This window comes from Harpia harpyja, chromosome 5, assembly GCF_026419915.1.
Source record: "Harpia harpyja isolate bHarHar1 chromosome 5, bHarHar1 primary haplotype, whole genome shotgun sequence".
NCBI classification, from domain to species: domain Eukaryota; kingdom Metazoa; phylum Chordata; class Aves; order Accipitriformes; family Accipitridae; genus Harpia; species Harpia harpyja.
In genome coordinates, this window is record NC_068944.1 from 76,624,642 (window position 1) to 76,652,424 (window position 27,783).

Below are 27,783 nucleotides of genomic sequence, written 5' to 3' on the forward strand. Positions count from 1 at the left end.
ATTATTTCGCCTCTTTTTATTGTTCAGCTGCAGTTAGCAAGGAACAAAGAGGAAGGAAAGAAATGCCTCCTATGACAACCAAAATGCTCCAGAGAGCATCTTTTTCATCTTTAGGGCTATTTTAAAGGATAAAACCAAATACAGGGACTGATGCTAACTGAGTGCCTTTTGGCCCCGGCTGCTGGCAGCACCTGCTAATCAAATCAGGTTGAAGAGCAGAAATTTGCATGGCAGTGTTTATAGGGACTCTAGAAATGAGACTAAATATGACATTCTGCTAAATGATTGCAGATCTAGACATCCTTCACTTTGCCTCCTTACTAGTCTCCCACCCTCCCTTCAATATCACTCCCCACCACACATGCAAAAAATCCCAGGAATAAAAAGGCACTTCTGCTCTCATCTGAGTTTTGTCAAGAAAGACCCAAATTCCTGAAAACCACAGGGATCGAGATGCTCCAGGAGCATTTGTTATGTATGTTTTGGGCAATGGGGAGAGCGCATGGGTTACTTTGTGCAACCCCCTTCTGCTGCAATGATCGGCTACAACCAATTTCTTGGCTGAGACCAAGCCACCAAATTAATTTCATGCCTGGCAAATTGAAGCTTTCCAAAAGCACTTTGGTTCACCAGAAACCCGGTCAGCACAGTGGACAGAGAAGCTGAAAAGATTCACAATTCCTCAAAACCTCTGAATTTATGGCCAATCCCTAAAACCAGCCAGGCAAAGAGACAGTAACTGCTTTCCTCAAAAATTCGTCTCGCACATGAAGACGAGATTTTTCTTACATGAGAAAATAGCAGTCGTCGTCTTAAAGAGAGTGCAAGAGCTCTCAGCACCAGATGAGATTTAAAGTTGTTCCTCCTCATCATTGCCAGATATCTGGGCTCCCATCATTTCCAGGGGACAAAGGTGTCCGCCAAGAAGCTCGACAGGAGCAAAATGCCCCTGTATGTACATGGGCTTTGAACACAGACCCCTTTTGTGAATGCAGCCAGCAGCAGACCATCATTCATAAAATCAGCATATGCTAATCGAAGTCTCCAGCACTCAGCTCTGAGGCTGTACCTGAACCCCCCGTGGACATCTATCTGTCAGTCCCAGGGCACTCAGGAGATCATTCATCTTTTAAGAGCTTAACAGGACATTGTCTGACATAGCCGACACTCCTGTAAGTCTTCCCCCAGGTGTGTTGTATGTGTACAAGTATCGGAGCAGCTCTTTTCCTCCCTGCCCTCCCTCCTATAGCCTCATCTTCAGATCTCAAGATTTTTCAGAGGGCAAGAAGTTATCTCTCTCTTTGACAGTGCAATCTGCTATGCGCTCTCGGAGAGACGGGCTGCTATTTAGCTTCTCTTGATAAAGTCATGATATCATGGGCGAAACTTCAGAGCACAGCAAGCTCCCTCTGTAGGGGAGATCTGCCTTCAGTTACAAATGATGATTAGCATTTTCCTTGAGCTTCATCCAAGCTGGATAGATGACAGTGTGTTTTGTGAACAGGAGCACGTTCCATCTGCCTAGTAATTCAAATAAGGGGAGAAAAATTAAAAGCCAAATACACCAGATCTTGTATTTGGATCTCTCATCACAGCACACTCTGAAGGGAATTCGGCGCGGAAGTACAGAACAAGCAGCTTTTTAATCCTGGCACTGATGCTGACTCTTTCCCGGGTCTTAGACAAGGCATTTACATTTCTATGGAGCTCCACTGGCAGAGAAACAATCCATAATGTCTCAGTTTCCCCAGCTGTGAAATGGGGATAGGAGCACAGTAAGAAATCTGCAGCAGCTTTGATCCCTCGTGGGCTGCATGGGCAAGAACTGACAAGGAAAGATGGGACTCAGGAACTTTTGCTCAAAAAAATCACCAGCACCAAAGGCAAAGTTAAAGCTAAGTAGATGTTTATTGCTGTAGCAGCGCTGCCAGCTACAGATACATGGAGAGAAGGAAGTCTTAGACATTCAAGAGAATGCTTATAGTGATCCAGAAAAGTCCATTTAGTCCCTGATGGCTCAGTACAAGGTGTTGAGAGTAACATTACAAAAAACTGGCTGGATATGTTTTGAACTTTGACCCAAAGCCCTTCCATCTCCCATCCTTCAACAGTGATCCCTCACCCTTAAATTGGAAGATAATTCAACTTTGTTCTTTATATCAGCAAGAAGCCACATTGTCAAAAAATGTGGGTTTTGATCCCTACATGAGCAAATGGATGTTTTAAAGCATTAGTTTCCAGTTCCCTTCCTAAATAAAGCAACTAAACTTCCAGTACGTGGCTGACCCCACCACATCTACATTCCACTTGCTGCTGGAGAAGACAGATTTCAATTCTTCTGAAAATGTGACCCTGTTGAAAGTGCTTAAACTCTCTGCATCAGAATAGTCCCTTCCTTTGCTCATAATGGACTTCCAATATGTATTGGAAATGCACAGGGGAGAACACAGCATCAACCCAGGTGCTTGTATGTTTATTACGTTTCCAGAAAGGGAAGGAATATTCAAAAACTATTGTGTTTTGCATTCGAGGTTTAACATCTCAGGCTAACCCATGCGCTTCTACAAGTTTTATGAGACTAGCAACACCCTGCTGAGCACTAGGAATGTTTTTGTCAGTCCTTGACTTATTCAGACTTCTCAGGCAACTTTTATGCTATCCATTCTTTGCTTCTTTTCTCTACTTGACTAATGAATTAATAAACACGGTAGGAAAGCAATGATTCCAACATAGTCTGTTGGGATCTATTCCTCAAAAAGGAATACTGCTCAGGAAAGAAAGTGCTTAAAGAAGTGCTCAGCAAGGATGCATCTATTTGAGCTAATCCAGCACGTTCAATAGTGATAGCACCATACTAGCAGTCTGCTGAATCTTGGTTAATATATCTCTCCCCTTAGTAAGTAAGGACTTCTGGTGAGCTTGATGCATGGGAGTGTGATTTTTGTGTCAGCTGGGGGCACAGATAGAGCAAGTTCATTCTGGTTTGTGAAGGACTCACAAGAGATGCTTGCAGGAGCATGGGGGAGAAAGTTGCACAAGAGGCACAGTCCATTACAGCTAAGATTTGGCAAAAGGGACAAAAATGGAAACGATACACATAATACCTTAGGAAGGAAGGACAATGTGGCAGTGTTTCAGTGTCCTTTAAAAGTACAGAGAGACCCACAATCAACAAACATCAGCTTAGAAATACCCAACTTCTGGTCTTGCATTCAGAACGTTCCCAGAGCCTAATCTAACCCTATTTCTATTCACCTCTAATCCCTATTTCCCTCCCTTATAAAAACAGACTCTAAGCAACAGTTTATGCAGAAATGCCTACTCTTAAGATATCTGCATCTGGTCAGGTGAATGCCACCATGAGGTATCCACCATTTTCTCTCCACAGCTACACTTTCAGAGATTTCTTTAATGGTCTATAGGCCAGACAGCTCTGTTTGCATGACCAGTGAAGGGCAGCTCCAATGGTTACTCGTAAGATCCGCATCATTATCCGCACTCATAGCAAACATGTCAGTGCAGACTCAGGACCAGCCAGAGCATATGGACACATTGTCCATGGGGTGTCCACAGAGTAATGCCGTTGATGTGACACGGACCCACTGGGCACAGGGCCACCTCAGAGGACTACTCTTCCAGGGAGGTGCAGACATAGGCATGGACACTGCCCTGCACACCAGCCTTTGCTGACTTCTACCCATCCACCTGGTGGAGAAAAGGATGCTGACATCCTAATATCCTAACTATTCTCCCAAATAAATGACAAATGTGGTGTGAAAAGGGAAGAAAAGCATGAACCTCTGCCTGAGGTGGCAATAAATGGAAGAGGAGGGAGAATGAGAATGACTTGTGACCTCACACAGGCCAGGAAATAGAGAAGTCTTGTCTTTAGATTGAAGCAAGGTTAACACATGAACTTTTGGTAGCCCTCAGTGGTGCAGTCAGAGGAGATGGAGAGATAATGGGATCACAGGATAATTCAGGTTTGAAGGGACCACGGGAGAGCCCTAGTCCAGCCTCTCACTCACAGCATGACCAACTATCAGGTCAGACCATGTTGCTCAGGGGTCTAGCTAAAAATTCGCATTGAAAAAAAAAACATTAAAATATTTACATTAAAATTTGCATTTCTCCATAACACCTGGGTGAGTCTTAACAGTGTTTCTGCCTCAAGTGTGATGTCTGGTAGCCTCAATACAAAGGGGAACAGGGGACTTCAATGCAGGGAAGGAAATGACAACCAGAGGAGAAGCACTGGGTAGATACATGGTAAACAGGGTGGTGGGGAAATACAGTTCTGTAACATCCTCTTTTATAAAGAAGCAATTAAAAGTATTGAAGAATACCTGAAGAAGATGAGGCTGCATAGTGCAGAGGGCATAAATTAACACTGTCTTTGGCAACAGCCTCTAAAATTTGACATTCATTGTTAACACTGTTAAAATTGTCTGTGATTTTCAGTCTAATTTCCGTGAGGATATGGGAGAATATTATTGTCAAAGCTAATTTATAAAGAACCAGGCACCTTTTGGTAAATAGGAGGGAACATGAACTGGTCTTGCTGTGAAATGTAGATTTCAATCACCTTCACAGTGATCTCTTCCCTTATTATCTCTGTAGGGTCTTTTCAATACATTTTCTTCACCCTCCTCTCTCCTGAGTTGTTCAGGGAGGGCTGACTCCCTCTCCAACCAGTGGGGTCTTGATGGGATGCTCCAGGGCTTTGCTACATGAGCTTTTATCTATTCATAACATAAGACTAACCTGTTGCTATTCTCTCCATCTAGACTGGGGAAAATTATGATTTCCTTACCAAAAAGAAATAAAAAAGAAAACACAGCACTCAATCCAGGAAGGCAAGAAGTCAAATCTGCAGTAACAGCTCTTGAGAGCACTGCTAGGGGAACCTGGCTGATTGATCTACATTATTATTAATTAGCACCAGAGAACTAGAAAGTGAACTGCTCTAACCTAAGTAATAGGTGAGAGTGGTAATTCCCCTTTCGGGCAGCAAATCACATCCACAAAAAAAGCTGTATCGATGAGGCATATGATGTTTGTACTGTCTGTGCTAACAGAAATAGGAGCAAGATATTACCTTTATTGAGAGAGTCATCATCTGGCAACAAAAAAAATAAGCAAAACTGCAGTAAATGGAGAAGGAAAGCAACACGTCCTTTTAACAAAGGAAATATTAACACTTAAGCGAGAGGATTTGCAGAAGAAACACTATTTCATCACAAGCACTAGAGATCTCTCTCCGGCTCTCTACCTTATCCATGTACATTGACAGTCAATATACAAGTCTTTAACTCGGTTCAATTTCTGTGGATATATATATGCAGATGTGTCTGCCTAAAATTCAGATTATTAGCAAATAATGTGTGTCAGCACTATTTTCTCCTTCTGCAGAGGAAATACTTCACTTTTACTAGGTACTAAAGTCCATCCCTGTTCAGCAAAGCTCTTAAGACATACGTAAGTGATCTGCTGAATCAAGGCTTTCATTACTTCATGCAAACTCACTGAAAGGAAGAGTGCATGAAGAAAAGGGTTTAGGGCAAGACTCTCTGACACTAACAGTCTTTGGATAAGGTGCTGGGATTCTAAGTCAGAAAAGGAAAATTATCTTTAGCACACAGTGGAAACCTCTCCAATTTAGTTAAATTACTTTGCTACCCACAGTATTGTCATAAGGTTACACCTGAGACATAAGAAATGTCTAGGGCTAAAAATAAATGTTATGTATTCCTGAATCCTCTCTGTCTTGCAAAGTGAGATCCTAGGTTGTACACATATCCCTGATGAAATACTGATTGCAAAAATACGCAAGCTCTAATCATTTCTGTGAGGAAAGGAAGAAATACAGTTTTAGCCATCCAATAAGAAAAAGTTTGGACTTTCGCAAGTAGTCTTAGCAAAAATGATGTGTGAGCAGAAAGGAGATGATGAGAGAATTTTTGCAATGTATTACCCAGTGGTATTTCATCTCTTGCCTCTGTGTCTGGATGTATTGGGTTTATGGGCAAGATGGATGTATACCGATATACTTATAACAGTAGCATTTAATAAACAGTGGAAACGGAAAGAGAAGGAAATACAGCAAGAACTCTCTGTCGGTGCATGTGACTTTTGTGTTTGCTATTTTTGCATGTAACTGCCACCTATAAGATTCTCCAGGTTGTTACTGAGTTGTCATACTCCGTGGGTTGCAGCAGGGAAAGGATCCTGACTCCTCAGCCATTTCGTATGCATTGGTGGAACGCCACACTGTGCGAGGCTAGCACAACTGACTAGCTATGTTCACATTGCAGAACACTTCACTTGGATCTCCTCTGGGTCCCATGAAATGCCCCTTTAGCCCAGAAATGTAATCTTATATTTGTTTTCTCTGTGCAAGGTGGTAGGTATCATAAGAGACTTGGGTCACAGCTTGTTGGAGCAATTTTCTTCTAGCATGACAGTGAAACTCCTCTAGTATGATGATGTTCTGGGCTCTAGGACATGATAAAAAAAGTATATGGCACTCTCAGGCAGCACTGGGAACTGTTCTGGATGGAAAAAGCCAAACTTAAGGTAATATGTAATTACACTGGCTTTCTGGAGAAGACCAAGAAGCAGATTATCTCTCAATTGCTCTGGAAAGAACTAAGTCTGTACCTGCACTGGCAAGTATTGCAGAGCAGCAGGCGCAGACGTACAGAGAAAAACAGCCTGTGCTGGGGACCCAATATCCAAAGTATCCATGAAATTTTAATTCACACTAGCTCCAGCCTGTTCCTGTAGACTGATTGTCTATTATTGGTCAGAGTCCATGAGGTGGATGCTTGCAATACATCTTTTAACAGAGTTTCATCCCACATGAATTTAATTTGTGAGCTCCAAGAGTGCTCTCAGAAGTGAACTAAAACACAATATGTGAGTGCAACTACGTGATTCCCACCAAAATAAGAGCCAGGGAGTATGCTCAGGTGGCCAAGAAGGCCAATAACATCCTGGCCTGTATCAGAAATAATGTGGCCAGCAGGAGCAGGGAGGTGATCGTCCCCCTGTACTCGGCACTGGTGAGGCCGCACCTCGAGTCCTGTGTTCAGTTTTGGGCCCCTCACTACAAGAAAGGCATTGAGGTGCTGGAGCGTGTCCAGAGAAGGGCAAAGTAGCTGGTGAAGAGTCTAGAGAACAAGTCTTATGAGGAATGGCTGAGGGAACTGGGGTTGTTTAGCCTGGAGAAAAGGAGGCTGAGGGGAGACCTTATCGCTCTCTACAACTACCTGAAAGGAGGTGTCAGTCTCTTTTCCCAAGGAACAAGTGATAGGATGAGAGGAAACGGCCTCAAGTTGTGCCAGGGGAAGTTCAGATAGGATATTGGAAAAAATTTCTTCACCAAAAGGGTTGGAATAGGCTGCCCGGGGAAGTGGTTGAGTCACCACCCCAGGAGGTATTTAGAAGACACTTAGGGACATGGTTCAGTGGTGGACTTGGTAGTGTTAGGTTTACAGTTGGACTCAATGACCTTAAGGGTCTTTTCCTAGCTAAATGATTCTATGATTCTGTTCTACGATTCTAAACCTGCCTTTATCACAGAAGCCAGAACATCTGAATGTTTTTCAGCAAGCAGACTTGCTCCACAAGGAAGCCTGGAAGTTAACTAGCACATGTTTAATGACGATGCTTGAGAGAGCATCACCTGGAGTGAAACAGGGAGTGAGTCAAAATGACACTGAAAACACCAAAACAGCACTGGCCCATTCAGGGCAGAGCCTCTGAAACTCCCTTTTCAGTGGTGACTGGCACGACGCTGGCAGTTTGAAGGCAACGTGTTAAGGATGTGGAGATTGCCTATGAAGGGTTTTGACGTGAAGGCAGATAATTGCGGTTTGGAGCAATGCGTACGTTGTGGAGGCCACAAGGGGACAGAGAGGGGAGGCATGGGCAAATCAATATGCAATGAAAACAGTCACTGCATGAGTCTGCTGGGACAGACTGCTTTTTGTTCTCAGTACTTGCTAAGGCTTTTCCACATTTTCAAAGAGGCCAGCTGTTATTTTCACATATCACTTATTTTGCCCTCCGGCTTGCACAGTTTCCCCAGAATTTACCCTTAATTCACCTTACTCCTCCTCTTCCCTAAATGTCAGTGAAGACTAAAGGAAATTTTTGTGATCAAATCATCAAATCAATAGGGCTGCAGCTGTACACGGACATGGAAGATGCCCGTTCTCAGGCACTGAAAGTGCAGGTAGGCACTTCATTGCATCCACATCATTAAGTCCCCTTACCCTCTGAACAGGGTGGCTGCATTGAAACTGCTTATGGAGAACATGTTAACTCTCAAACTGTCAATATTTAGGCAAGCATGGGCTAATCTGGGTCAAAAGTGTGCCAGGGTGAGCTCTAACAATTTAGAAGTTTAATGAGTCAGTTCTAGTGTCCTCGGTAATTTACTAGTGTAGAAATTATCTAGAAATTTTCCATCAGCACTTGTAACCTCTGAATTGAATCCATGGGGCTTTTTACACATTTCTTCTGTTCAGCTTTGGTACAACACCAAGATTCTGTATACGGTCTGCTGCTGTAGGAGAAAGGAACTAACAAATGGGAAATTATTGAGAACAAAGCACTGAAGTGACTGAAAAGCAAGGGAGACCGACTTGTGAAGAGGAGGATAACTGTTAGCATTTGAGGAGTTCAAAGGCCAAAGGGGAAGAAGAATTATTTGCAGGGTCCAGCAGAATTTCGCTAGGTGTAAAGAGCTGAGAGTGAGAAAGGGATCTTTAGCAAGAACAGAGGGAAGCATTTCATCAACACTGAAGCCTGCTGGACCGTGAAATAGTCTCCTGAAATAAATGGTGGCAGTCCTACAGCTCGGGTCATTTTAAATTAGACTGGCCAAAATACTTGAGCGGATTCTTTAGGGAACAACTCAATATTGAGTCCCAGGGATGGCCATGTCAACCTCGCAGGCAGCTCTGCCACTCCTGATAATTAGGCTCCACCATGCTGCCATGAAAAGAGTGCTGTTTGACACTCACGCAGCACCAGATCTCTCACTTACGGTGCTTGTCATGATATCGTGTTATTTGTATATTACTCTGAGTTGAAAAGTTGCTGTGAAGAGGCAGGCAGAGCCCTCAGAAGTCAAAACTCTGGACTATTGAAGCTGATGAAAAATATAAAATAGCTTGCATTAAACCTTCTAAACTGCTAGCATCAGTGAGACATTTTACTGAAAATACCCCTCAGCAAGAAATGATACGCAGTAATGAGTGAACTAGGAACATGTTTGAACTAACAAACACACTCTGACAGACTCTGTGGGGCTTTTTTTGTTTTATTTTTATTGTATTTCATTTTCTATCTGCTTATAAATGCTTGACTGACAGGCATGGAGGCTGGCATTATCACTTCAAAACAGATAGGGAATGAACATCAACATTTCTCAACACCGACCCAAAGAGAACTACCTTTCCTAAAAATAAAAGCAATTCCCTGACACCTGTTGCCACACCCTGTCCAACTCTTCTTTTTTTTTGCCAAGAGAAGCATCAGCTAAAATGAAGCTCTGTTGATGTGTTTTGCTTTCTTCAGGATATACTCAACTGACAGTTAGAAACTGGACGGAGGTATTCTTGCCATATATTCATTTGCCAAAATTTAGCAAAGCATCACCAGGCAGCATTGGCTGTCATGCTCTGATGACCATATATTACTGGAGAAAACTGTCCACCTTCTCACTTCAGCCAATAATGCCTGAGTTCTGCATAAATACAAAAAGAAAGAAATAGAAATCTGTGGAAATAACCCCAAGGAACAGGGTGGATCCTTCCTGCTATTTACTGTGTCTTCTGACCGAAATGAGGAAGGAACATGCTAAACAACTTATTCTCCCAATTCCCTCTGAGATGCAGGATGAAGCTTTCAGTCTCGTTTTATAGGTAAGTGACTTAAGACCAGTATGATCAGTGCCCAGGGCACATAAGGAATTGATGGCAGAGTAGACACTTGAACTAGTTTCTCCAAATGCTCTCCTAGCACCCTTCCACTGGGGGACTCTCCATGGCTGCACAGGCATCTGTAACTGATGGTCTCCAGTTTGCAACGTCTGTCCATCCCATAGCGATTAATCATTAAACTGTGTTTCAGCTAGACTTACCTTGTATTCATTTGATCCGAATGACTGCCTTCCTGACTGCTAAGTAGTTTGGTAACTGCAATTATCTGTATAAACTGAATGGCATCTGCTGGTTTTCAGGGTTGAAAGGTGATGTGGTTAGTCCTGGTAGTGTCAGGTTTGGTCAAAATGGGCAGCTGCCTACCTCTACGGACTGAGCTCTTATTGCTGCTGCTCCTCCTGTGGGGGCAGAGAGAAAAAGGGGTGTAGGGAAGTCAGGATAGATGAAGTGAGCCTTGCTGTTTCAGAGACAACCATTCCCAATACCAGGAGTAAGCCCTGCTCTCCATATCTGCCCTTTCCCTGGTCTAGTTCTGTCTCAGTTATTCCCCACTCTTCATGGGAGGAGAACACCCACTGCTGTGTTAGCAGCCCACGAGGCACAGGAGTGGGATGGAAGACTGCTATAAGAAAGGAAAGAGGATTGTGGAGGAGGTGGGATGGCCTGGTGGTGACTCCAAGGAAATGGTGGTAGGGTCTGGGAGGGGTTTGTCTCATCTTCCTTTCTCATCACCTCTGGAGAAGCTGTCTGCATGGGGAGGATCACTGGAGGCTTTCTGAATCAATATAGCATTTAGCATCTTTTTTTTTTAGGTCTTTCCAGTCACCAGATGAAATTCTGAAGTTCTCCATTCAATGGTTATCCATTTCTTCTCAAAGTTTTATCTCCTTCCATTTTTCACACGACCACATGTGCCAATGAAAGGCACGGGATGCTAAATTATATATATTTGCTATGACAGAGCTTGTGCCAGCACTGAGCACTGACAATGCACATTACAGTTCAGCTCATGTATTTCTGATGGCACATTTTACAGTGCTATATATAAAGTTGTTATGGCATCTATTATTCACTGCCAATACAGTTCAAGTTAAAATAGGTTTTATATAACAGTTCAAAGCAATATTTTAAGAAATAACACTTGTGTCAAGGCTCCTGTGTCCTACCAGATTTTGACATTTCCAAGTAATAAAGATCTTTATCCAAAATGTAAGGTTTTGGCGAGACATCTCCCTTGCAGACTTCTCTATTTTTAATCCGCAAGCAATAGCAAAAGAAGCACATTTAAATAAAATGAACAGCCAGCTGAACTTTTGACATGGCTGTTATCTTTCTAGGTGGAAACTGTGAACGCTGAAAAGTGCCTCAAGGGATGTTCATGACAGAGAACAATGTCCCATTAACCTGAACCTCTGAAGAGATTCTGGAGATGTGGAAAACACACAAGTGGGAAAGAGTCATTGGAACATTAAGAAGATGTCTATTATGGGCACAATTTTATATCTGTTTTTCAGGACACAAGACAGGAGGAGAATTTATTTCCTCATTTCTTTAGCAATAAAAAGGTTTTATATCTGTTCTTGCAAAAAGGGAAAATTCAATGTCTCTTAAAAAAAAGGGCCCATTACTGGTACCAGCACCATGAGCTTCTCCAAAGTTGTGTACTAATCAGTGTGGCCCAGAAGATACGATGTTCTGTGCTGCTTAAGATCTACATGTTTCTGGTCCTAGGTATGCAGAAACATAAAAATCCCAGCAAGACCAATCTACTTGCATAAGATAAGTTTTGCACAGCTGTATTCTTCATTCTGGTCCCCAAAGAGCAAAGGAGAACAAATGCTGTACATCAATTTGGCAATAAATTTAGTTTATTAGTTGTGTTTGACAGTTAGGAATAATGTTTCCTTTTAACCTTCTTGGTTACTTCTTGGTTTTGAAAACATACTGGAAAAAAGTTGTAAGGGTGACTATGAGCTCAGTGAGTCCCTTCTCTGTATACCCACAACTTCAAATGAAATCAGGGAAGTTTTAATGTGGGAGATGAGTCCTTTCACAAGAAATATGTTCATGTGGGTCAACAAACAGAAAAACAAAACCCAGGGAAAATGATGATTTAAAAGCACCATCTGCTTATTCAAATACAGCTGGGGAGAAGTATGATGCAGTCCAAAAATCCATTTCATTTTCATTATATTTCTTTCAAAAGAGATGTTAAATAAAATACTATTGGTCCTAAATGTTTTTGTCCTGAGGAGAAATGTTTAAGCTACATTTGAAATAATGCTTGTGGAATGCAGTCCTCCTTACAGGCTGAACATGGATCTCGGATAGCAAAGCAAAATGAATGCAGGAGATGGGATACAAACAGGTAAAAAGAAAGTGCACACATTCTTGGGAAGCAGAAGGCTGAACAACATTAACTGCTTAAGTTGAATAAGTTATTAACTGCAGAAGTTAAATAAGTTATTCAGAGGTAAATTCATATTAGGCAGAAAGGTTTACAGGATCTACCAAATCAATAGATACACAACCTGCATGATATGTGAGTGTTGTATTTATTTAGAAGTTATGTAGGGCTGGGACTGGATTCACTTAACTTGTCTGAAGTACCCCACCATGGCCAAGTGCTCCAGTGTGGCGTGATGCAGAGATATCAGATTGTGGCACAGAAATGGGATTTAACCAGCAAAATAAAGATCTCTCTAAGGAGACATGACTAAATCTCTTGATTTTCCAAAGTTGGCGTGCTTGAGGCTGGCTTGGGGTTTATCATTCTCCACTGCCAACGGGGAAAACACTAAATGCGTTCTTTTTCTGGGGAGGACGGCACAACATAAAGAAGGAAAGAAAAAGGCAGTGACTATATTTCAAACAAAAGGATCGCAACAATATCCTTTGGGTCCACAACACCATTTCAGAAATACCTTTGCTACCATCCTTCTTGAACATCAAACTGCAGGAACGTCCCAAAATACACATTTTCTTGTAACAAAGTTTCCTAGAGTTTGTCCTGGTGGATGCAAAGACATTCCTCAAGCATGAAAGGACAATTCACACCCAAGGATACCCAGTGTGAGAATATGCTTTAACAATTTCATCCCTAGTAATGCACGCAAGCCCACAAAGCTCCATCATCTCTATTCAGCAAACCGTAACAGAAATTAGACATACAGTAACCTCGACTGACTCCTGTAAAACTATCAAAATTTCTTACTTACAGTGTTGAATCATATGTAGCTATCACTGTTTGCAAACAGAGGTCAAAGCCTCAAAGCACCAGTCTACAGCGGGAACATTTGTCCCCTTTTTGCACTGTTAACTCAATCACAATTACTGCTATACCACAACGAAAATCTATTCTGATAAAATTAGCTGAATCCAATTAAAGGACAAAGTATAGTCCTTAATTAAATGTTCTGATTATTCTGAAGCCCTCTTTTTTTGGTTCGTCTTGAGTTTAGGCCTGTAAAGCATACAAATTAGAAAGATTTAAAATGTTTTGGTTTTACTCATTTATTGCTTAAATTTGAGTAACAAGAGTTTCCCAAAAGCATAAAAAGAGAAGTATAAAAAGAAAAATGTGGGATGTTTAACTTATCCAGACCTCTTTGTGTTCCTTTTTTTCATATTTTATTTATAGCACTTCTAAAAAAAAGGGAATAAAAATAGTATGTCTTCTTTTAACTACATTAAGAACATTCAAATACTTTGATAAAGCAAAAATATTGAATTATTTGAAAAAGTTAACAAGTTATTTCCTTTCATCTACCTATTATTCTCTCTAATGGTAAAGCCGAATATTTTCTGTCTGTGACAAATTCCAGTTTCAAGTTTGCATGCACCAAGAAAGTTGTTTTGCTGCAGAACCAAGCTCAATTAAACTATCTCACTACCGACTCTGTTATGGAAGACTCACTGAAAAAAAAACCCCAAACATTAGCCCATGAGAATTAATTGATTCTTGTTATTTCATTACAGGTCATATGGATTTCTAATTCTTCCTTCTGCCACTGATTTCCATTTTTAGAAACACTTGACAATCTCTCCCACTTTTAGTGATACTGTACTGGCAGGAATGTAAATCAGCATTTCTTTCATCATGTTGAGAAACGCGCAACACAAGGAATCTGCACTTCCAGCTCACAAGCCCATGAAGGGAGAAAGTTACTGACCTCAATCTGCTGAATGGCCTCTTCCCGCTGACGGATGGCCTCCAGATCCTCTTCTGTGATTTCTGAGAGCAAAGCTTGATCCTGGCTCTGGTTCTGCCACGTGCCATCTCCTCCGTTAAAGATCTTCTCATCATCAGGTAGGTCAGAGAAGGGGGCCCTCGGGCTCTGCTGAGATGGGAGAACGGAAAGAAAGCAAAGGAAGTGTAAATGTTGTCCGGTTTTACACAGCCTTCTTATGGGAAAAGAAAATATTAATATAATAGATCACATAAACAGTGGTGAAAAGGTGAAGAGTAAGTTACATGAAAGGAAACATATTGAGTCTCGAAAGAAGTGTTAGGACCTGAAGCCAGATCTCCTGAGCTACATTTGAGCCGCAGCAACCAAATTCAATTTTCCAACAGTTCTGACAGAACAAAACATTTACATGCATCTGAAAAAATGACACATTTCCCTTGTTGATTTTCCTGCAAATTCTTCTGGAATTAGATACTTTCTCAGGCAGACATAAAGCCTATGCATTTGTCTTGAAGAATTTATGATCCAACTTGCAATGTTCAACATAACAAAGGATCCTACCTTGTCTACTTAAGAGATAAACTAAATACAGATAAAAAAAGGGAAAATTATTATAGTAATGTGACTTCAGAGTCATCAGTTTGTGCTACTCACAGTTACACGGTATTCATTCTATAGAGTGGACCTGATCTTGCTGACACATCAGATATCATTTTCTAGGTAGCTAGATACTCATACTGCCTTTGGGAGCTGTGCTTGTATTCAGATCCAGATTTTAAGAGCCTGTTCATGATCCAGCTGCATCTACACTGCAGGCAGGGGCAGAGGTTTAACAGGGTCTTCTCCTTCCAGCCTTTAGCTTCTGTGCCTATAGAGATGTTACGTTCAGTCTAGACTGGGCTCCAGAGAATGAACTGACACAAGGTTGGTTTGGAGAATCAGGAGGCTAAGCTGAAGTTCTAAACTAATAGGCACTGCTGAAGACTCCAATCCTACAACTGCATGAGTATTTCACTTCAAACAATGCACATGGTCCTTTAAACTGGCCTTGAGCTGAGCTTTGACTCCTAATCAAAACTTACAATAAAAAAGCAATCCAAGTGCTTCTGACGCTCTGAAGCTGAAAAAAGAAATGGCAGTCGCTACAGCACATTCTTGACCTAAATGTCCCCAAAGTCTCTGAAAGCTACAAGAGAAAACAAGCACAAGAATTCAGGGGGATGTTCAGTTCTCTGAATCTGGGCTTATCTGAAGCACAAACCCTGGGGCTTTTCAATGATTTCTGCCTGAAAAAATAAAGGCCTTTGCTGTCTTTCTGTGGCTGAGTTTTCAAAGATCTGTAATGCCCTGAATTCGCACAGGGTGACGAAGAAGCAAGGCCATCGGCACTGGCTGGAAGGGCACAGAAGGACTGGAGAACTGGAAGGACTAGGAGGACTGAACTGGAAGTTGTAGTGGAAACAATGCCAAATCACAACGGCAAGAATGAGAAGCCTAACCAAGTATGCATGAGGGACGCAGGGGAATGAGAAAAAAAAAAGTCACTTAAAACGTGTTTTACTTCTTCCTTTTTTGCCTTGGAGGAACTGTGAAGGAGGTGTAGAGAAAATGGGTAATATTTAACTCTTGCAGTCACATTTAGACACTCTAGCTGGCTAGATTTTGAAGAATATCAAGCATCTGGAAATGCTTATTTAATGCTTTAACTCTTCTTTAATTCTTTAAAAAGTGTATCATTTCTGCATTTAGAAACTAAAGAATTTTTGCAGTTGCATAAACCTAGACTTTGCCTTACAAAATTAATTCATTATTATTATCACCATCATCTAGCTGCAGACAAGGAAATTATAAAATGTGATGAAGGGAGTGGGGTGATGGAAGAAGCAGAGGCATACAGAAAAATCGGCAGCAAAAAATGAAGCATCTTTAAAAAATATAAACAGAATTATTAAAAACTTTGACATTAATGTCATACTTTGTTTCACCTTCTGCTTCCCTGGGATCTGTTATCTACAGAGAAAGGGTGTGTTACAGGAAGAAAATCATCATTTAAAATTAGGTTAAAAATTCATTTATACTTTAAAAGACACATTTTAATAGGATTAAGATACTCTGGGGGTGTTTTATTCACTAATTATTACGTGCCTTGGACACTAACTTACCTGGTAGAGTGTTTCAGTGCCAAAAGCATGTATTAATGGACTCAAGAAAAAAACCCTTGGGGTATTCTAATGCCTCATTTATAGTGACAGAGGTGTCCTCTCATCTTCACCAGTGGCCTAACTATGACATGCAGAGGCAGTTATACTGCACAACGCTAAGTAGGCTGGAAGAGCCCAAGTGTCTGCCCTCTGAAGACACAGGAAAACAGCGATCTAATGAAATTCTTGTACTACGGTCACAGCAAGGACACTGTGCCACGGACCTGGCACATGAATGGACACTTAAAGCCATGCTTTCCTACGCAGATATGCATTTCAGTGGAAGATAATAAATTCACAAGTTTTCAAATGTTTTTTGTTCTGATGTGGAAGCACAGGATTAACAGGAGAGCTAGCAATACAGCAACCAACTTTCCAAATTATATTAGTCCATGTAATACCACAGTTGTATCACAAATATGCTTGATCTTGGCCTGCGTCAACTCTATTAGTCATCCCCACTTGTTGGTCCTGGTATCTGTAAGTAACTTGCCCCCCCCAAATAATCCAGATAGTGCAATGCAGGTGATGCTGCTCAGTCATCTCTTACAAAAGCCGGCTATTCCTGTGTTTAAATAGATAATGGTCTAGACACAGATGTTTTTCTCTAAACAAAGTAGTGGCTTAAGTTAATTTCAGAGCTGCTGAAGGCAATTACATGAGTTTTTATCCTTAACATCTTTTGAGAAAATCAAACCACGGCTGCTGAATGAGTGAGTAAATCAGGAAACAACAGGATGCAGGGGGGCTGAAATTGCCTTCCAGACATAAAAAAAAGGCTCCATAGTAACATTAAATATAGTCACCATGACCTGCTATCAGGATACGTATGGTGGCTGGCTGTGCTAACAAATTAAAAGTGATTTTGTGTTTGTTGATGGTACAGAGCCCCTCATTTCTGTGATAAAGCGAACAAATCCTAGATTCAAAAGTGTGAAGAAATCTAATGACTTTTAATACTTCTGACTGAAAACTGCATATAGCTTGGTTTATCAGTTGTCTCTGTTCCCTTTTGAGTTGTGCTCATTGCCATGTCTGACAAAATATTTTATTTATAGCAAGAAAAGATACGATGGAGGGCACTCTCTGAGCCTCCACAGATAAAGTTCCTTTTGACAATGCACTGGAAGGGGCCATAACTCCCTATACAGGCATTTCCACACTAAATTTGATTTAGTGCCAAATTTTATGCCCTGTGAATCTCTGTGTAATTTTCTGTTGGACTCCCTTTCATAAATTGTTAATTGGATGTGTTTGAAGTTGTTCTTTTGTTGAAATTTGCCTATGGCAGATTTTTGTCAAGATGTATCTATAAACCAAACTCTGCCTGTGAAAAAAAAGATAGGAGAGAAAAAGTTGACTATATCTGATATGCTCAGTAGTTGTTTTAAAATTAAATTCTTAGGACTGAGGGTCATACTATGCTGTTATTCATCACATCTGAAAAATTATGCCCAGGCACAACATTTTTTCTGTTGGATAAGATCTTTTCACTAGGATAAAATCGTTGCTGCTTACAACTACACTTTTTTATCAGATTTATTCTACCAATGGGGAGATGCTATATGCAGCTGCTGGTAGAGAAAAGGAGGGAAAAAAAAAAAAAAATAAAGGTTTTATCTGGATGGTGGCAACTTCTGCCAGTATCTGTACTTTACCAGCAGTAAAATCTTTGCATCAGAAGTTGCATGTCTGAGACCCCTCCAGAGATGACCCCCTCGCAGCCCTGTGCCTGCCTCACTCCCCATTTGTACATTAGAAGGGACAGAAAAGGAGCATTAACACACACAAGTTCTTCTCCTTGTACACAGCAATATCACAACTCTTACAACCCATGTCACAGAAAATCAAGTAAGGGATTGAAATGACCTCTTTTCTAGTTCCCATAAGGTCTTTATTCCACCCAGAAGCAGAAATATAATATAACATCAACCAGCCTTCACGGTTTATCTTCAGAGAGTTAGGGAATCTCCTGTAGCAGCAAGATGTGTGCTGGTACCGTCTCAGTCCTGTAGCTCCCTTTTACATCTCTAATTTTAACGATGCCATTTCTGATTGCTCATTACAAGGTTGTTCCCTTATCAGAAATTAAGGACACAAACTGTTGACTGGAGATGGATGAGAAATGGCTCTTACTGCCAGTGAAATGTTTAGTGATTTCAAAGGAAAATTTCTTTTCCACACCTCATCAAAACCTGAAGATAGAGAGAAAATTATATGACAGAAAGAGGAAGACACACACATACACTCCCTCCAGCTCAGGTTAGTTACAAGTCAGATAATTAAGGTGCCCAATGTCAGCTGCAATAAGACGGGCCTCTCACAGTCTCTCCAAAAAGAACTGTAAAAGTCGATGTAAATAATTAAGATTTAGTGGAGCTGGATTTACAGACTCTCTCCACCAGATGAATGACATACTACTGGGACAGGAGGATGAAGGGCTGAGGAAGACATTCACGCACTTCTACCTTTAACTTTGGTGTGAAGGCAGTTGAAAAGGAGACTTACGTGAGATCAGTGCCTGAAATTAGACAATGTGAATCCCTTTCTACACCATCTCCATCCACTCCAACTTCAGCCAGGAGTCGTGTCCTGGAGAGGAGGGTTTCATTTCTGACCGTGTGTGAAAACATGGGAAGAGGATACAAACGGAGTATCTTAGGATGGATGTGACAGAGCCGTTGGTACCGTCAAAGAGGGGAAGGCAGGTCTCCTAACTGGACTGAAAACCTAATTCTGGAGACTAAGAAGGAACACAAGTTCATCCTTTTCTGAGTACTTCTGCACTCGCATGCACATTTCAAGCCGTTAGAGCTGTCCTCGTCATCACTTGGCTGTAAGACACTTGAGACTGTCTTTGATATGCACAGCACGGTTCACAAATTCATTGTTACCTCCCAATTTATATGAGCACAGGTAAAAGAAGTCTCACTCACATAAGCTAATTTTGTACTACATACTGCAGCTTATTCCAAGGAAATCTTCTGCAACCACGAAAACAGAGTATTTTAGAGGTCTTACATGACTCAGGTAGTAAAGCAAGGAAGGCTGCTCTGTCTTCTCCAATCTCCAGAAGCCTTCTCCACCTCTAGCAGGGATACGGCCAGCTCAAGCAGTAATCAACACACCTCCCACACCTCCTGCAAACTATCACATCTCCTTGGGTAACATTTTGGCTCTGGCTTTCAAACAAAATGCAAATGCAGAGATGTTTATCTCTTGCTTTATAGTATGTATAGACATATAAACAGCCAGGCTACACTTTATGAGGATATCCTATTCTCACTAGCATCCAAGCTTAGAGATTCACGTTTTATTGCATATAGAATAATGAGGCCGGAGTGCCTGCATTAAAGATCAATAAAATACTTTACATGGACGGCCACTGTGCAGAATACTGCTGTAGTTATGCTGCCTGCCTGTGCCTGACACATTTTTAATAGCACGTTGGCACTGCAAGCTGTCCAGGACAAAAATGGCATGGAGCAGCCAGTTTGGCCTGCCTATCTACAATGTACAGCTAGGTTAAGAAGACAGATAAATCGGATTAGATGATCTTTCTCAAACCATGCTTCCAAAACAACTAACCTTGCAGACTCAATGAGATTTAGAGCTGTATCTCGCCAAGCAAAAGCCCAAAGCAATTACAGGTAGAAAGGCCTCAGGCAGGCACAGAACAAGCAGCCTGGGACTTCTAAATCTTTTAGAGGAGTGAAATAGTGATATTACAACTTTGCATTATCTTTCACACAGAAGATCGCAGCAGTGATTGGTAATCTGAGCTCTGTTATCTTACAGCAATCAAATTAACCATTGCTTGCTCTTCCTTTTCACTCAAATATGGGTGCATTTAAAACTACCATAACAAGGACAACTTTTAAGTAGGATATTTTCAATCTTTCCTGCATGCACCACTAACATGGGCAAATACAGAAATCCGTTCAGCATTTTCTTCAAGTTATGTAAATTTGATTACCCTGCACCAATGTAGCATGAGAAAAAAACAGTATGGGGAAATTAGCATAAAGGGAAGGGTTGAAGTGCATTTTTATTTAAATTAACTAGAATCTCTCATGTGTTTCTGTCTTCATTCTTGATCAAGTTGTTTACTTTTGAATGATGTAAACCTGAAATTGAGCAAGAAAATCACCATTTCTACCAGCTTCCTGCTGGAATCTGCAAGAAATTAGTAATTTTAGGGAAAATGTAATAGCAGAAACTATTTCGCTACTTTGCTTTTCAGCATTTATAAATTTAATCGTTCAAGTCTCTGCAGTCATGAAGACTAAGAAAATCCATTTAGTTTCCTGGAACTAGAAGAGACTTAGTAACAGAGTACCTAGTTCACACCTCCTACTGGTTTTTTCGTCTTTATTTTTCCTTTAAGACTTTATTACTTCACCAAATTCATTCTGAGCAATCCTGACCTCATCACCTAAGGCTGCTCTAGTTCAGAGTCGATCTTACTGAACTCAGGGTGAGAGAATTAAATGACATGTCTGTGGTAGATGAAAAAAAAGAAAATAAGCCAGGGGCCTGAGGTTTAGCTCTCTGATAACCAATGTGCTTTTAAGAAGCACAGCATATTTTCACCCCAAGGTGAAGACCAAATTTAGGAGGAATGCCCTTCCTACCAGGCTTAGATGGTGGGGTGGAAACTGATATTTTGCTCATGGAGATCATCAGCTTCTAGGGCAAACTTCAGTTGACCGTGAGGGCTACATTTTGTCATGTATTTTTACCCTGCATAATTTTTACAGATGCCCCATAAGGGAAGGAAGGGGCAGTTTGTCCTGTTCCTATTTCCAGCTCTTCTCCTTTTTTTCCTCTTCATTTGGCAACTTTATCTACCATGCAAATATATGGTCCTGTGGCAATGTGAGTGAAATGAAACAGCAACAGTGAAAAGAGGTATAAATTTCCCCTCTCTGTAATCTAACATCCTTTTCTTTTCAAACCCATTTCATTGAATGACTTAAGTCTGATTGCACATGTCTACACCATCCTTCTCAAAGCCAACTGCCTGTGCTATCACCAGCTTTAGGTGGCATCTCTATACATGCAAAGCAAGTGGATAAACATTCCTTTAAGATTGTCATGAAGGAGAGAGCATTCACTGATATTTTTACAGCAATGCATCGCATTCCTAAAGCTGTTCCTGCCCTTTCCTAGCTGTCTGAATTATATTCTCATAATTCTCTGTCTCTGCACAACTCTGCTGCTGGCACAATGTTTTGGCTGGCACTGCTGTCTGAGAGCCGTATTGTACGTCGTCACTAGATCCTGATGCTAAGCAGAAAATTCCCCTGCTCACAGCTCCCTCGCTGAACATCTGAAGCACCCAGCATTTGTGTAAATGGACCACGCTTGCAAGAGCTCACAGACACATCAAGACTGTCTAGAAAGGACCGCGTTGTCTCTGCCTCCCAACGTGCGTGCCGCACAGCTGGTGAGCACGTTCCTGCTGGAAAGGCAAACAAGAAGGAGAATGAGTCACTCGTTAACACCCATCTAGTGCAAAAAAAAAAGTGAGAAGTCTTTCTCCTGGGTTCATGTGGAGGCAAGAGCCAAATTCAGCTTGATTTCCTGCAGCAGAGACAACCCCTGGTCAGGGCACAGTGCCACTCTGTAATGTGGAGCAGCGGAAAAGTAGGAAGATGCTGGAAATAAAAAGCATGTCTTTTTCTTTCAAGAAATTGACTGCTTTTGTATTTTGTATTTTGCTTTTGGAGTGCTCAGCCACTTTTTTTCAGAAACATGGTTGACTTCCACAAAACCTCTTTGGCATCAATCTTTTAATCTCTTTTGGTTACTGGCCTTTGGCAGGGTTTCAGCGGACTGCTCAGTGACCAAGCAAATGTTCACAGCCTGGGACTGAGGAACACTCTCATTTAGTGACTGCTCTACAAAATATCTGCCCATTTTACAGCCCCTGCACCGTCTGCATTCACAAAACCTCAGCTACTGCCCAAAAGCTCGATCCCAAATCACGACAAAAATCAGAGGCAGCTTTTCACCACTCATCTGGAGGAGCTTCGCTGAGCCTTGTCAGGGTAGGTGGTCAGTTGATGAGGATGGGGATGGGGAGACAAGACAAGGTTCATGCCTCTTTGTGAGAGCGGGGTCCACCTTTGTGGGAGAGGAGGAGAAAAGTGGGGGTTGAGCTTTGAGCAGCAGGATGGGACAACACCCATTCACCCCACCACCACTTCTGGCACCATCCACAGAAGAGCCCCATCTCGAATAATACCAACATTGTACTGAGAAAACAGCAAGAAGCTGCAGCACAGAAATGACTAGCTGTGCACTGGGACAGCAGCAGTGCCTCTGCAGGAAAACATAACCTATTTTCACTTACAGGCTTTTCTCAGCAGCCTTCTATTATCCATCAGATTTCAACATGAGGCATCAAGACATAAATGGTCTGTCTTCTATCTCAAAGGATCCTCAGACCTGTGGTCCACTTCACAGCAAATTTTTTTCAGCACTAACTCAGAACAAAACACGGGGGTTGTCACGGGCTGGTAACCTGAAAACATAAAGTCAAAGTGATTTACTCAAAATGATTAAGCAAAAGAGTCAGAGCCAGGCTGAGTCCATCTGAGTAATTAACTGGTGACTCCCATGTGGTGTCTCCACCTGAGCAAACAACCTCTCAATAGAAAGAAAATCAAGTCCGTGGAGTCTAAGTCAGGATTTGTCCCATCTGAAGAAGGCACTCCAAGCAAGTGTGAAGTCAGCAGCGCACACTGCATGGCATGGCGTCAGCAGTGAAACCAAACGATCAAAACCAGAAGTTGGGAAGTTCAACATGCAAGTGCCTTTGACAGACCCTTCACATGTGCCCAGCAGTGATGGGAGAAGAGGGAACAAAAGTTCACGCTTCCTTGATGCCATGTAAACCTCTTTTTTTTTTTTTTTTAATTTACCTGTAAATTTGCTACAGTAAAGCCTATTGATCCAAGCCTGATTGCAGGCAGCTGCTTGTTAAGTATTACACTAATACTATACACAAACCCTTAATTGTTTTTCTTCAGGACATTTTTGGTTTTAATTAAAATACAAACAAAGGTAATAAAAATGTTAAAAAGATACAAAATGACAGACATCTGCAGTGAAACAAGAGACACCAACTGAATCGAAATGAAAATATTGAAAATCCAATTTGGGACTATCTAGCAGCACTGCTATACAACAAGCTGTCAGGGATCAGTGACATGATCTGTGGTCAACCTCTGGCAAACCCGTTCACCATGGCCAGACAGCACATAAAGGGCTCACCCTAGCTTCTCTTTTCAACATATTCGATGAAAACTTTCTATCTCTAGGGAGATCTAGTTAGACTGAGCTTTTTGATCAAAACTGACCAGAACTGAAGCTGTCATAAGCACCTCAAATAAAATGAGATTTAGGAAAGCAAAACCACCGTGAAGATGATGGAGGAAGTAATCGTTAACACTGACTGGGTAATTATGTTGGGTTACTTCCCAAAACAGGTAGGATTGAAGATTTGCCTGCCTTTTTTCTACGGTCCCTTTTTAGATTATTTAACGAAGGATAAATCCAGGCAAGTGATCCTGGCACGTAGTTTTTGTGAAAGCCCCTTATCCCACATCAGTTATACATGCAGGTGACCTGAAAAACAGGTGGATGGATGTTTCTCCACTGGTTTTGCTAGAGATGGACTTGGGAGCAATCACAACGCCCATCCTGCTAGGAAAGCCATGAAGACAATCCCAACACAGCTTGAGTGGGTTGTGTTTTCAGCCAGCTCAGCTGGATCTGGAAGAGCGCATCTTATTATAGAGGTTCTGCTGTTCCTCTTGGGTCAAGAAAATAACCAATGCCAGGAAAGCACAGTCTTTTGGGGCTTTTCCTTAAACTTAGATAACAAAATAGGTCTTTAGCAAGACCAACCAGCTTTTTTCAATGTTACTTGCTGTTTCTGTGTGCTGCAATCAAGAATTGCTTAGGGAGCAAGTTCTTTGGTCTCTCTTAGTGACATATCTTCTCGAGCTAATAAGGCGTGTGCTGCAAGTGTATAAACAAACAGAAATTCTTTTTATTACCTCCCCATGCTTCCTACCAAACTTTTTTTTTTTTTTTGCTCTGCCTCCAAACATGATGTGTTCCAGCTCATGGGACACAATCATCCAATTGGCAATGCTGGGAGAAAAGGAAGATACTTGGAAATTAGCATTTGATTCTAGTAGTGTATTCTTAAGTGTATAATTATGGCAGAGTACTGCACAGCAGAGCCTAGTTAGACAGGGACTTCTGCAATCAAAAGGTCTGTAGCATTTGTTCATAAAGTGAAACATTCAGTGAAATAGAGATCATATTTTCAACTAAATTGGCGAAATGGCTTCTGTCCCTCTAAGAGTGCTCCCTCTAAAGTCCAGAAACGTCAATGGGGACTTTCCCAGTGGCCATTCCTCCTACCTGTCCTAGACATCCATGCAGGAGGGGATGAGTCTGGTTCTTTCTCCTGACCAGCGATAGTGCCTGTCTAACATAGTCTAATCTCCCAATCTGTAAATAACCTTAAAAAAATATGTTTAATTGAAGGGAATTAATGCTTGCCCTGGTTTCTGTGTGCTGTGACAGCAAGGACTGACAAGGATCAGAGGACACTGTTTTACTGGAAGTATTTAACAACTAGTAAACTTTATCCAGAGGATATGACCTTCAATCTCAAGAAAAAGGAAGAGTGACAACTTGAATTTCAAGTCAAGTGAAGTCAGGATATTTACTGGTTTAAAGAAAACCACAAGAACAGCAGCAAAAAAATTATATTCTTCCTCAAGGCTAATGATACAGGTTTACGGATATAGACAATGTCTCAAGAAAGAGAAACTAAAGATATTAGGTAAATTTAGTCACAGATGCATATTTGTGACCAAAATGCCTGCGAAGTGAAATAATAAAAAGGGGAAGTGTAAACACTGTTAAAGGGAACAAAATCTTGTTTCTGAATTGGTTTGTCCAGGGAGAATGAAATAGGGAGAATTCAGCAGTTTGCTAATTTATCCTGTATGAGTTCTTTATAGGGCAAGACGAAGTGAATTTAACCTTCCAAACAGTGACAAGAAATAGGAAGTGCCAGCAAAGGAAAGCAATGCAGACCAGCTTTATTATCCTCATGTGCTCCATGCTGTCTCTGTGATATACGTTTACAGAGATGCTAACCTTTCTTTAGCTCAAGCGTTCAGTCCCATACCGCACGGTTAGCATACAGGCTTGATGAAGGCTTTCATGAGGATTGAAAAGCTACCTAAAATGTTTGCAAAATAAAACATTCAGGGAAAGGATTAAGATAAAAAATGCTGAAAGGTTTTCAGCTCAGCGCTTCCAGAACGTGACATGTAACAAAATTGTCCAAAAATCTGTGCATTTTTCCAGTTAACATCAGGACAATGTCTTAACTGTGTCAGAGGCAGGAGAGGCCACAGATAAATATGCAGATAATTTCCACCACACATTTTTATTGGACTATTATTATTATTTATTTTACTTATGTTTTAACTGTGCTATTGACTTTCCAAACGGATGGGGCATTAACCATCCACACAAGTGTTTTTTATTAGCTTTAGCACTTAACCTACATGTTTCTTTCCTAACATCAGGCCATTCTGACTTCTATCATTTAACACGGTGAATAATTCACCTGGTCTTCATTTGTATTTTCACCTTGAAAGTATTTATAGACTGTAATCATGTCTCTATTGATACTTTCTTCTAGACTACTTAATTTAGCTCCCTCATTTTCTCATCCGCTGTTTATAGACTATATACCTCATGTTATTTTACTTGCCCTGTTCGTATTCTTTTTTATTCTCTCTGTATATACCAATACCCTTCCCAAGCCATAAACTCCAAGACTTCATTGCTTGTGCCATAAAAATACATTTCTGTTGGAAACTTTCACCCAAACACAGGGGGAATTTTGTCACATGTTAAAGTCTACTCTGAAAACTGATGTATGGGGCTTTGGTTGGTTGGTTGATTGGTTGCCTCCTGGTAATTTTCCAAACTATTCGATCTAGTCTCAGAGGACTCAAATATGGACTTTTTCTATTCCTACAGTAATAAAGGAAAATAGAACTGATTCTGAAACACTAGTACATACTCACTGAATTAAAATCATATTTCACCCCCCAAAATAGACCTCTGGCCCCAAACCCACGCTGGAATAGGATCCTCTCAGTGGAAAGATGACAGCTTTCTGCTATTCCTTTGAAGACTAGATTACACCTCAAGCTTCACAATGCCTTATGAAATAACTACTTATTACGCAAAATGCTCTCTTTTTTTTTACTTACTCCTTTTGGAAATCAGGACCTACAGCCTCAGCAATGAGCTGCTCCAGGTCATACAGCACGTGTGCAGGCAGTGGCGCACACTATTTTCTAGTATGTAACATATTGTTCCTCGGTGCTCCTTTGCGTGTGTGGAGATGAGCTTTTCATCACATAACCTAAGACTTTGCACTGCACAAGACGCTCCTCACTAACACCTATGGGTGCACACATGGGTGCAGGCATACCCCCATTGGCACTGTCCCCTCTCTCTGTCCAAGGAGCCACGAATGTTTGGGGGAGAAAGGGAGCACAGCGAACCACAGGAAGGGTGTTTGCAGGGAATTTATTTCATTCTGCTCCCTGTCTACTCAAAACAGTGAAGAGGAGTTCTCCAGCGGGTACTTCAACTCAATAAAGTTATGTCCTTGCTTCATTTTTTTTTGCTTTTTCTCCACTGACTTTTTAAGGAGCTATAAACTGCTAATAGAGCCAAGGAGCTATATGCTGTTTAACAGAGTTTCTAAAGTTAGATGCCAGTTTGCCTCATCAGATATCAAGAGTCCCATTCAGAGAAAGAGGGATAAATTAGGCAGATGCTGGTTCATGACTAGAGGTATAGACATGTAAGTGGGATCCCTCTTAAAACTAATTTGAGAGGTTTACACAGTAGATATCTTCATTTGAATTCATCAGCCAAATTGAACTGCCAGAAATCCACCTCACCAAGCTTTACGTACCCATACTGGAAGCACTGACCTCCAAGCTCCTTATTAAGACTCCCATTATATTCAGTGGAGACATGGTCAATAAAGTCAATGGAGATAAGAGCTGTATCCTCCAGATTAAAAAGATTGACAGCTACTTAACATGAGATTGTGTCGTAGACTATAAAGGGAGCCTTGAATGTCAGGCTCAGAAGTAGAGACCTACACTTCACATGCTCAGGTGTGGCCAAGGGACGCTATGGAAAAAAAGAACAAAGAAAAGAAAACAATACAAAACCCCCACCAAAACCCCCACAGGCTTTTTTTTTTTTTCCTAGAGAACAATTCATCCTACTCAGCTCCGATGAGTACACTAAGATATGTCTATTTCTCTCAACTGATTGTAGAAAGAGTCTTGTTGCCTTCAGAGGTAG

General features: G+C 41.2%; 1 protein-coding gene across 6 annotated transcripts in view; it reads right to left on the minus strand.

The window, feature by feature from the left end:
- The window catches only part of TSNARE1 (t-SNARE domain containing 1), a 491,728-nt gene that overhangs the window by 220,062 nt on the left and 243,883 nt on the right, over window positions 1-27,783 (minus strand). For all 6 annotated transcript variants that reach the window (XM_052787740.1, XM_052787739.1, XM_052787738.1 and 3 more), the window contains one exon: window positions 14,126-14,293. In XM_052787740.1, coding sequence (XP_052643700.1) covers window positions 14,126-14,293 — 168 coding nt within the window. The remainder of the gene's footprint in view (window positions 1-14,125; window positions 14,294-27,783) is intronic.